The sequence below is a fragment of the Lepidochelys kempii genome, chromosome 1 (genome assembly GCF_965140265.1).
Source record: "Lepidochelys kempii isolate rLepKem1 chromosome 1, rLepKem1.hap2, whole genome shotgun sequence".
Classification (NCBI taxonomy): Eukaryota; Metazoa; Chordata; order Testudines; family Cheloniidae; genus Lepidochelys; species Lepidochelys kempii.
Window position 1 is genome coordinate 352,260,794 of NC_133256.1, and position 12,033 is coordinate 352,272,826.

At 42.8% G+C, this 12,033-nt stretch overlaps 1 protein-coding gene across 4 annotated transcripts in view; it reads right to left on the reverse strand.

Moving 5' to 3' along the window:
• The window catches only part of GOLGB1 (golgin B1), a 113,474-nt gene that overhangs the window by 71,627 nt on the left and 29,814 nt on the right, over positions 1 to 12,033 (reverse strand). For all 4 annotated transcript variants that reach the window (XM_073329076.1, XM_073329077.1, XM_073329078.1 and 1 more), the window contains exons 10-12: positions 11,643 to 11,757; positions 5,080 to 5,153; positions 881 to 965 (exon numbers count right to left, since the gene is read on the reverse strand). In XM_073329076.1, coding sequence (XP_073185177.1) covers positions 881 to 965; positions 5,080 to 5,153; positions 11,643 to 11,757 — 274 coding nt within the window. The remainder of the gene's footprint in view (positions 1 to 880; positions 966 to 5,079; positions 5,154 to 11,642; positions 11,758 to 12,033) is intronic.

Here is a 12,033-nt window from a genome sequence, read left to right on the forward strand (position 1 = left end):
ACAACAGCCTTCTCTTGCTGCCAGCTAACATAGTTAGTCCTGAAGTTCAAGCAGTAACACATAGCAGAATTAGTTTTTACCTCTTGCTTTAAAAAAAAACAAACAAAAAAAAAAACACCCTAGGAAATTAAAAACAAAAAATTATGTTAAAAGAACACTTGCGGTGGCAAGTCAAGCTCTCAAATGTTAGGAAATGCCAGATTTATGGTTTCCCATGCAATTTCATTCTGCCCCCCTTTGCATATGCATTATGATACAGTCTTTACTTACATGATCACATGCTATTTTTTCCAAACGATGCCTGCCTCATTCAGTGCAGGACACGCAAGTGGACAGATTTAAGAAAAACTAAATCTATTATTTCCTAAATTTCAAGAGCTTGACTTTGCAACCTAAACAACATTTTTAACATTGTTTTATTTGTATGTAAGAATCTTACTAGACAAGATGGACAAAAGAGGGAAAACAGAGGCACAAAGAGGGGAAGTGACTTGCCCACAGTCACGCAGCAGGCTAGTGACAGAGCAAGAAACAGAATGAAGATCTCCTGACTCCCAGCCCAGTGTCCTATCACTGGACAACACTGCCTCGCACCTTTCCTGTATACTACCTCAGACTCTGACCCTACCAACCCTTCTCTCTCCTTCTTATCTCAGATGCCACCTCACAACCCAATATAAAAATCTTCCTCCCCACTGTGCCACCTCAGATTTACTCCCTGTCTCCCCATGTATAGTATCAGATCCTTCCTCTTTCTGCACAGCTTCAGAACCTGACCTCAGAGTCCCTCTCCCTGAATCACTTCAGACCCTTCCATGAAGCCTCATAGACTCTCCCCAGCTGTGCAGTCTCCCTAACTTCTCCAATTCTGTGAGGTTACCATCAGGTGAGCAGTATCCAGAGCAGGATGGTCCTTCTTGAGTCAGCAAGTCCAATAACTTGGAATCAGTTCCAGTGCTGTCAGTCTATTGGAAAACAAAGATTGGTTGGTTCAGAGCTGTAATCATCACCGTTGAACTCAGCTGTTTTAGCTGCCTGGCACACTGTCTGACCACTCTGAATCCTGCTACTTTAAGACCTATATCTGCTGCCTAATGGAGATGCAAAAAAATTTTTAAGGTACTACATAAAAGCCTGAATGCAGATCTCAGTGATCTATCAAGTTAACCTTTAGGGCACCAAGAAATATCAACATCCTAAGCACCTCCCCCACCACACCCTATATGTGACCCGCACATTCCTTCTTCTCCTCTCCAAAAAGGAGCAACTCCACTTTCCTATCCTTCCATCATCTTCCTTCAACACACCAGATGAGGGCCTTTCCCAGGAGGCAGAGCATCCTGTCACGTTAACAGGCCAACTCGGATCAAAGGCATAGATTAATTCACTTGCGGGTGAATATCAAAGAAATGTTAAGTGTCCTGGTATACATCGAGCAATTCACTTGTGTGTGCATATCAAAGAACATAAGAACAGTCATACTGGGGCACACCAAAGGTCCATCTAGTTCAGTATCCTGTTTTCCAGCAGTGGCCAATGCCAGGTGCCCCAGAGCAAATGAACAGAACAGGTAATATCAAGTGATCCATCCCCTGTTGCCCATTCCCAGCTTCTGGCAAACAGAAGAAATGTTACTGTTATTGTCTTCACTTACCTATAACCTGTTGTTTACTATCGTATTACATTATGTATACCCAGTAATTAAATAACCCTAGATTGAAGTGTGTGTTAGTGTTAAGTTTACACATCCAGTACATTTACATCTTATTGAAAAATAAGAAAAGATTGTTTCGGGCTATCACATTGTGTTTACATTACGTTTACCCATCGCACAAGACTGGAGTCTTGGAAATGTAAAAGTTTGCTAACTGCAGAGCATGGGTTGTTGTGTTTGACAATGGAAGTTCACAGACTCTGTTTGCATTTAATCAACAAAAGAAGAGTCCATGTTGTGATAAAAACACTTGCCAGATCACTTTCCATAGAAAGCGGCTATAAGAATGGATCCAAGGATTGATCCTGTATCTCTGAACTGTTTTGGATTCTAACAGGGTGGCCTACTGAACAAGTAGACAGAGATCCCCAAAATTATCTTGGGCAACCCCGAGGAACTTTTGGAAAACTAGCAGATCACTACACCTCCATCATCAATTTGGACTTACCAACTGACTCACCTGTTAATGTATTTTACCTGCTTTAACCTCTCACTAACTCTAATTTCTTTTCTTACTAATAAAACTTTAGTTCGTTTACTAGAGAAATCAGCTTCCAGCATTGTTTTTGGTGTGAAATCAAGACTATTCATTGACCTGGGGTAAGTGACTGACTCTTTGGGGTTGGGAATAACCTAATGTGATGTGAAATTTGGTATAAAAGACCATTACCACGAAGTCCAATTTGTCTGGGTGGCAAGGCAGGCTGGAGAGCCTAAGGGGACTGTTTGTGGCCCCATGGTAAGACTAATACAGCGATCCAGCAGTGCACATTTGTTACTGGCTTGGTGAAATCTAATTATAGGATATACCACCAGTTTGGGGTGTCTGCCCTGCTTTCTGACAATCTGACTGAATTGGCACTCTCAGTTGTGAAGCACTTCAGACAGCATGACAACTGGTGTAGTCAAACAGGATTCACATGCCACAGGCCAACTGGCTTAACAATTAGAACCCAACGCTATTTAAAGTCTAAATTTGATATTGAGAGTTTTAAGAGTTAAAGATTAGCCACAATGGGTGAACCACAATCACATGAGCATCTTGACCTGAAAGACCTTAAACAATTATGTAAAGAAAGGGGTTTATCCTTTGGAAAGAAAACCTCAAATAAGGAACTAGGAGCTTTGCTCATGGACTTTGACCAGAAGGCTGGGACTCAGCCTCCCCATGCCTCAGATGCTGCTACAGCAGAAATGGTCTGAATGCAATGACAAAGCATGGGAGCACGAAATAAAGACTGAGAGCCACTTCAGACAGCATGACAAACCCACACTCTCCAGAAACTCTGTCACTGGCAATTCTTGCTGCTTTATGCCACTTATCTTCTGCTGCTTTTTAGTCTGAGGTGATAGAACTTGAGAAGTGCAGAAGGTGGAGCATATTGTGGAAAGAAAGAGTAGAATGTGCTGCCCACAGAGGGGAAAGAGACTCTTCTTCCTCCACAGAGCCTCCTACTAAAACCCAGGAAATTAGCTGATCTCTTGGTGACATCCAGACAGGGATCTAGTTTTGTAAGACTCAGTGCACTAGTCCTTTGATCTCTTAAAAGAAAAAAAAAAAAAGAAAGAAAGTTCACATGTGGATTGATACAGACTTAAAAAGAATTCTGTGATCTTAAGTCTCAGATCTTAATTCTGAGTACACACTGGCCAACATCACAAACCACCACAGACATTTGGCCATACTGGTAATTTGTGCAGAAGCAAACCAAGACCAGAATAGCAAGGATCTGTGGCTCAGAACTGAGGCACATCAGCAAACCTAGGGTAGGAAAAGTGCCCCCTCAACAAAAATAATAAAAATCAGGGGGCATAAGGAAACAGCACACTTCGTATTCAAACAAACCTAGCAAAGCAGAAATGAGGCTGAAGTTAAATTTAAGCCCAGCAATACCAGTCAATTAAGTATTACTGCTTCTTATCAGAGCAGGGAGGGAGAGAAATATGAGCTGTGTATTATTTTATAGCAGCAGTAGCCCTAAGCAAATCTCTCAACAATCACTCTCAAAAGCAACGCAGACGCACCAAAAAGCTTTGGGAACAAAACTGATGTCTGTTACCATCATGTATAGACCATACAGTAGCAGTACAGGCCACAGGGGAGTCATTCAGCATCACAGACTGCTCCATTAGGCACGATCTCCAACCCAAAGTGCAAGACTGCTTTTGCCCTTTATGAGTGGCAACGTCACCAATATTTATGCAAACCGGAAAGATGGCTGTCCAATTCAGATTAGATCTGGGCATGAGTCCAGTCCTCCCCACGTTGGATTCATATTCATACAAATCTCAGTCTAAAATAAAGACTTGATAAAAGATGCTAAAATGGCAATGGCCCTCCCCACTCCCAGCACTGGGCCCCATCTAATCTGTAGCTTCTTGTGCAGGGTGACTATTAGTAGTAAAAAGAACCAAATAAAGCGGCTTTGGTACATCCTGAAATGGGACAAACTCCCCCTTGCTTTTAAATCAATGACTAATAAAGAGTTAGGCAAAATGTGAACAGTCATCTAAAACACACAACCAGAGGAATAACCTGATAGCCTAGAGGCTGTGAACCCCAGGCCACAAGCCACTCACTCTTCCAAGCCAACAGGAGACATGTGTGCTGGGTGGGCGGTGATATTACACCATCACAACTTCACCCCTGCTAACTGGTTGGAATGGAGGATGGCGCTTTGGAAAGAGCCCCAACCTTGCTTTCAGCTAAATTCTTAATACAGGTATTTGGGGGCAGAGACCCCCCTATCAGCTAGTCTATCCAGCATGGAGTGAGGCAACAGGTGGTCCCCTACTATTCTTGCCCTCATCTACAGGTTGTTTGTAAGATCATTGTACCATGAGCTGTTCACCATCGAATGGACTGTGCAAAGGTTCCATCTCTCTGCTCTAAGGGACAGGGACAAAAATATTCTACTAATCCCCTACTCCTACTTGACAAAGGATCACTGTTTTCTCTTCTATGAGAGATCCCTTATAAAGCAATGGGAGTGCATGGGGCTGAAATGTTAACCTGTAACACAAAGTTAAACCTTTAGAGTGGTGCTCCCTAGGACCTATATCAACTGGATACAGAACACTACAGAACGGAAATGTGGCTGAACAGGGAGCAGTTGTGTGGACTGGGAAGGTTTGACAATGGATGAAGGGGGCTCAGAAATCCCACATAACTAGTAAACAGGGATGGGGTTTGCTTTCCAGCCAACTACAAGCTGTATTTAGAGGCCATTTCCACATTAATCCACCTAATAATAACCTAGCAAAGAGGATTGTTAGAAGAAGACTCAACAGCTTATGGGAAGCAGTTTAAGGTCATGTCCTCAACCTATTTTAGGTTTAGTTCAGTCTGGCTGCTTGGTCATTACCTGGTTTGAATCTTCCATGCTCATCACAGCTTCATGCTGAGCCTCCAGGAGGGTATGTTGAGAGCACAGGGTCTCTGAAATGTTCACAAACAAGTGGCATTAACCTTCAGAGAAAACTCTCTTTTCCCTGAGTGAGGGAAGCACTCTCATACTTTCCAGAGAGCAGGGTCCAGGGCTGTCCACAACATGCAAGTGGAGGAGGAGATACGGAGTCACCCCAGGACGGAGCATTAGTTCAAGCACTCTTCAGAGAAAGGTTAGGATTGCCCTGGCAGAGTCATGTCACCAGGACAGAGCACTACTTTGGGCACCTTTCAGAATAAAGCTATGATTGGCCTGGAGAGGGAAAGTAAAGGGCAATCAGTAGAGCTGGCAGGCTTAAAAATGTTTGCTGTGAGGAAAAAAACCCACAATCATTGTAACAGAACTCTTCACATTTCATTTTGATAAAGTGAAATGAAAAACTATTAGAAGGGTTATTCTAATAAATTATTTAATTTAATAAACTGGAATAGGGTTCAAAATGCAAGGGCCTTAATTTAAAAGTGAAGATGTTGGAAGAAAGTAAACTCAATTTGGCTCAGTAACTTTCTGTAAACTGGCACCTAGATACTATGGTGATGGACACATTACAAAAACCTAGACAGAAACAGACCGGGTTAAAAGTGCTGATCTACTGTATTTGTAGGTAATGATTTTAATGAATATAGAATTTACTTTCTTGATTCATTATTGCAGGCAAGGAATTTCCATCTGGATCTAGTAGTGTTTGTGACAAGTTATTGTCCAGATTTTATCATGACTGATTTTTAAATATGTATCCTCTAATAAAAGGAATACTTGTGGCACCTTAGAGACTAACAAAATTTATTTGAGCATAAGCTTTCGTGAGCTACAGCTCACTTCATCGGATGCATTCAGTGGAAAATACAGTGGGGAGATTTAGATACACAGAGAACATGAAACAAGGGGTGTTACTATACACACTGTAACGAGAGTGATTAGGTAAGGTGAGCTATTACCTTTATCTCTAATATATTCTCCTAGAGCTATGCCTGCATAAAAGAGCTAGACATGTAACCTGGTCATTTTCATGCTGGTGTCTTGCCAGTAGGAGTTTTTCGTTTTATTAAGAGTCAATTCTATTAGAGATGTTGCCTCAGCCTTTTTGCAGTATAAAAGGACAGTTAAGATGCAATTTATGCAAGGTTCTCTTCCCCCCACCCCACCCCCAGCAACACTAACTTCGGCACATTGCAAAAACGGAGCCTTTTTTCTTGGTTAAACACAATTTCTATTATGATACATAAATTTTTTTTTACCTTTTTTATATATATATATATAACACACATACAGAACCAGACATAGGACCAGGTTAACACTGTTGTGGGAACCTTAATTTCTGCACTTCCTGGCTCCAAATGTACAACCTTAATATTGAATTAATGTAGTGAGATAGCAGTTGTTCATTTGTCTTTTTGTCTGTTATATTTACAGTTGACATCAGAGGTTAAGTAACACCTAACATGGATTTTGAGAAAGCCCTGATGAACTACTCCCTCTGAGATTTGTGACATCTCTATATCACACTAGCTGGACTGTAGCTGGTCTGCTTTTCAGGCTGATGATTCATTTTCACTGGATTCATCTCAGACTGAACTCTGCCAGGGACAGACAGCCATACCCTTTTTGCCACTTAGTGGATCAAGAAAATGTTACATATTTTGTAATCTGTATACAGAGTGAAGATGAACAGACATTTCATAATCTTTGGCATCTATACCTCATGGTTCTCATCAGTGCTGGCCTTACTATGATGCAAACTGAGGTGGCTGCCTCAGGTGCCAGACCGGGGGTGCGGGGGGTGGGTGTCACTAGGACCCAGAGTGTAGAAAATTGTCTCTGCTGCTGGTGCATATGTATTCTCTCTGCTCTAGATACACAGAGAGGGTGGAGTGCTGTGCTGGAGGAAGGAAGGCACAAGAGCCATAACAGGCAGGTAGGAGAAAAGGTGAGAGGGAATAACAGAAAGCAGCAGGAGCTACAGGGAGAGAGAGGAGGAGCAGCCTCTTATGTACCTCTCTAGCACCCACAGGAGCCTGGACTGATTAACACCAGCTGCTCAGGGAGCTTCCTGTTTCCTGCTGCTTCCTTGAACCCACTTGAGGAGAACAGGCAGTCAACTGAAGTAGTAGGAGCCAGTTAGGCCCTTAAGACGCTGCTATCTTCCTCACTCAGGCTCTGCTACCAGCCTGTTTATTTGTCCCCTTCAGTTGAGTGTTGAAAGTCACTATAGCTGGCAGAACAGCAGTCATGAGTGAAAAGAAAACGCCCCTCTGGGGCAGCATTCAGAAAAGGAAAGAAAGCAAAGGAAGCTTTTCTATCTAAGCAGGAAGGAGCTCTCCTGAGACACATAGACACAAATGTTCACAGAGAGCCTTCCGGCCCCAGAGAGGATGAGAGTGGTGAGGAGATGCCTGATCTTCCAGTTAGTCAGAGTGCAGGTGACCTGGCAGCTACTTCAGCATCCATATCTCCATCTCAAATGGATGTAACCATGCACATTCCTGAAGAAAAGTGTAGATCAGAGAAGAGTGTGGTGGAGGTGCAAGAAACAGCTGCTGCTGAGTTTAGTTCCTTAAATCTAGATGATCCAGGACTGTGGATCCACTTGAGCAGTGGCCTAAGGGACTTCCTTGTATGGCATGGGCCACAGCAAGTGAAAAACTTCACATTCCCCAAAGACAATGAAAATAGAAGTTTCCATCCAACACGTTACTGGCGTGAAATCCCCAATGGTGACAAAGTGGAGAGGCCATGGAGTATGTACTCAAAAACCCAGAATGCTGCATACTGTTTTTGTTGCAAACCTCTTCCAGTCTAATGTTCCAGCCACACTGGGTTCTACAGGAACAAAGGACTCGAAAAATCTGGCATGCCATGAGAAGGCAGCAAATCACCAGACAGAATTCCATAGGTGGAAAGAGCTTGAAGTGAGACTAAGATTAAAGGTCGCCATAGATCAGCATCAAGAGAAGATTGCATCAGAGTCTCTTTACTGGCAAAATGTTCTGAAAAGGCTCATTGCCACTGTGAGAATGCTTGCTACCCAAAACCTAGCACTGCGTGGCACTTCAGATCAACTGTATGTGTTCCAAACAATGGAAACTTCCTTAAAATTGTGGAGCTGATGGCTGAGTTTGATGCTGTACTCCAGGAGCATCTAAGAAGAGTCACCATTCAAGAAATGTTTCAGAGTAACAGCCGTGTTAGTCTGTATTCGCAAAAAGAAAAGGAGTACTTGTGGCACCTTAGAGACTAACCAATTTATTTGAGCATAAGCTTTCGTGAGCTACAGCTCACTTCATCGGACGCATACTGTGGAAACTGCAGAAGACATTATATACACAGAGACCATTAAACAATACCTCCTCCCACCCCACGCTCCTGTTGGTAACAGCTTATCTAAAGTGATCACTCTCCTTACATGTGTATGATAATCAAGTTGGGCCATTTCCAGCACAAATCCAGGTCTTCTCCCCCCCCCCACACACACACAAACTCACTCTCCTGCTGGTAATAGCTCATCAAAACTGACCACTCTCCTTACAATGTGTATGATAATCAAGGTGGGCCATTTCCAGCATAAATCCAAGTTTAACCAGAACGTGCGGGGGGGAGGGGGGGGGAGGAAAAAAACAAGGGGAAATAGGCTACCTTGCATAATGACTTAGCCACTCCCAGTCTCTATTTAAGCCTAAATTAATAGTATCCAATTTGTAAATGAATTCCAATTCAGCAGTTTCTCGCTGGAGTCTGGATTTGAAGTTTTTTTGTTTTAAGATAGCGACCTTCATGTCTGTAATTGCGTGACCAGAGAGACTGAAGTGTTCTCCGACTGGTTTATGAATGTTATAATTCTTGACAACTGATTTGTGTCCATTTATTCTTTTACGTAGAGACTGTCCAGTTTGACCAATGTACATGGCAGAGGGGCATTGCTGGCACATGATGGCATATATCACATTGGTGGATGTGCAGGTGAACGAGCCTCTGATAGTGTAGCTGATGCTATTAGGCCCTGTGATGGTGTCCCCTGAATAGATATGTGGGCACAGTTGGCAACGGGCTTTGTTGCAAGGATAGGTTCCTGGGTTAGTGGTTCTGTTGTGTGGTTTGTGGGTGAGTATTTGCTTCAGGTTGGGGGGCTGTCTGTAGGCAAGGACTGGCCTGTCTCCAAGATTTGTGAGTGTGTTGGGTCATCCTTCAGGATAGGTTGTAGATCCTTAATGCGTTGGAGGGGTTTTAGTTGGGGGCTGAAGGTGACGGCTAGTGGCGTTCTGTTATTTTCTTTGTTAGGCCTGTCCTGTAGTAGGTGACTTGATTATCATACACATTGTAAGGAGAGTGGTCAGTTTGGATGAGCTATTACCAGCAGGAGAGTGAGTTTGTGTGTGTTTTGTTTTGTTTTTTTTTTTGGGGGGGGGGGGTGAGAAAACCTGGATTTGTGCTGGAAATGGCCCAACTTGATTATCATACACATTGTAAGGAGAGCGATCACTTTAGATAAGCTATTACCAGCAGGAGCGTGGGGTGGGAGGAGGTATTGTTTCATGGTCTCTGTGTATATAATGTCTTCTGCAGTTTCCACAGTATGCATCCGATGAAGTGAGCTGTAGCTCACGAAAGCTTATGCTCAAATAAATTGGTTAGTCTCTAAGGTGCCACAAGTACTCCTTTTCTTTTTGAGATCATACAGTTACTGGCAACAAAGTCAAACAGAAAATTGTTTGAATGTGAGAAGATCTGACATCAGCAAGATATTACTCTGTTATTCTGGACTGCACACCTGATCAGCCATAAGGAACAAATGACTTTAATGGTGTGTTTTGTAACAACAACAGAATCTAGTGACAATGTCCCTGTATCGGTGACTGTCAGAGAGCATTTTCTAGAATGTATGACACTGATGATACTACAGGAGCTGGTATGACAAATGTACTTCTTAAAATGCTGGAAGATACGGAAATTGCGATAGCTGACATGAGAGGTCAGGGCTCCAATAATGGTGCCAACATGAGAGGCAAGAACAGAGCAGTGCAGACACAGATCCGAGAGTTAAACCCTCTAGCTTTTTTTGTCCCATGCAGTTCTCATTCATTGAACTTGGTGGTCAGTGATGCAGCATCAGCTTCGAGTGAGGCTGCTGAATTTAACGTAATTCAAAGCATCTATGTATTTTTCTCTGCATCAACTCATCAATGGCAAATTCTGAAGCAACATCTGGGAACATCCTCTCTGACACTGAAACCACTGAGTGCCACATGATGGGAAAGTTGAGTGGAGGCGATAAAGCCTATCAAACACCAAATTGGGAAGATAGATGATGCCACAGTTGCCGTTATGGAGGATAATGCTATGACAGGAACTGTTCGTGGAAGAACAGTGGCAGTGGGAAATGGAATCACCAGAAACATACATAACTTCAAATTTCTGTGTGGCTTAGTGTTGTGGCATGACATACTGTTTGAAATAAGTGTTGTAAGCAAGAGACTCCAAGGTGTTGACCTTGATATATCTGGAGCAATGGAACAACTGGACAAAGCAAAGTCATACCTATAGTCTTACCGGTCAGATGAGGGAATTCAAAACTTTCTGAAGAGTACACAGAAGTTGGCAGAGGAGCTTCACACTGAAGCCATTTTCCCACCCATTCAAGAATACAAGAGTCACCGAAGAAGACAACATTTTGATTCAAGGCATGGGATAATCCCATCAGAGACCGCAAATAACAAGTCAAAATTGAATTCTTTAACTAGGTGCTAGATTCTTCAACTGACTGTATTGCACAATGTTTCATGTGGCTCAAGGAACACAGCAGTATATTTGGGATGTTGTATGATATTCCAAAACTCCTCACTATACCTGAAGACCACCTACACCAGCAATTCAGGGCACTAGAGACAGTGTTGACACATGATGACATGCACGATATTGATGCGAGTGATTTAGGTGATGAACTGAAAGCCCTTTCAAGATACAGTTCAGCAGGATCAACTCCAAAGGCTGCTCTGGAATATATGTGCACAAATAAGACGACCACCTTCTTATACCTGGCCTCCCATGTGATCTGATCATCCTCACATTCGCCCTGTCCTTTCCTTGTCCAAGCCTCCATGTTCTCTCCTTCTGCCATCCTGATCTTTACTTAGATTACCTTCTCCAATCATTACTTGCTATCACAAAGATAAAACCTGTGCTTTAATCATTCCAGCAGGTTGGCCCACTAGTTTGGGAATCATATGCATCCGATGAAGTGAGCTGTAGCTCAGGAAAGCTCATGCTCAAATAAATTGGTTAGTCTCTAAGGTGCCACAAGTACTCCTTTTCTTTTTGCGAATACAGACTAACACGGCTGTTACTCTGAAACCTGTCATTCCAATTATAGTTTCTGGAAAGGATGAGAGAGCAGTTCTGAAATCCTCAGCAGGGAGCGCTGATTAATCCAGTAATCATGGGTATGTTTATTAGCTGAAAATAGGCAGAAGGAAGTGTAATTATACCATTTTCAGCCTTTAGCCCCTCCAAGCCTGCAGTGGGTAGGAGTAAAGTCCTCTTCTCATCCTCCTGCTCCACCACATTTTTCTGCAGAGGTATTTCATCCTGCTCAGAGACTGGCTAGAGAGCAGAAAGACAGAAAGTTACCAACAGCTTTCTCACAGGTATTAGCCCTCTTTCTTTCAGTTACACTTTTGACAAATCCATTAGTAACTTCTAAATTCCCCCGACTGACCCATACTAGTTTACTTCCTTTACAGGCAGTTTCTTAAAACATCTGCCCAGACTGGAGAAGTTTGCAAAGAGACCCTGTATTAACCTTCTCAGCCAATTTGATCAAGAGAAGGTATTTCCATATTCTGCACTATCTGTTTGATTCTTAGGATGAGAGAGAGT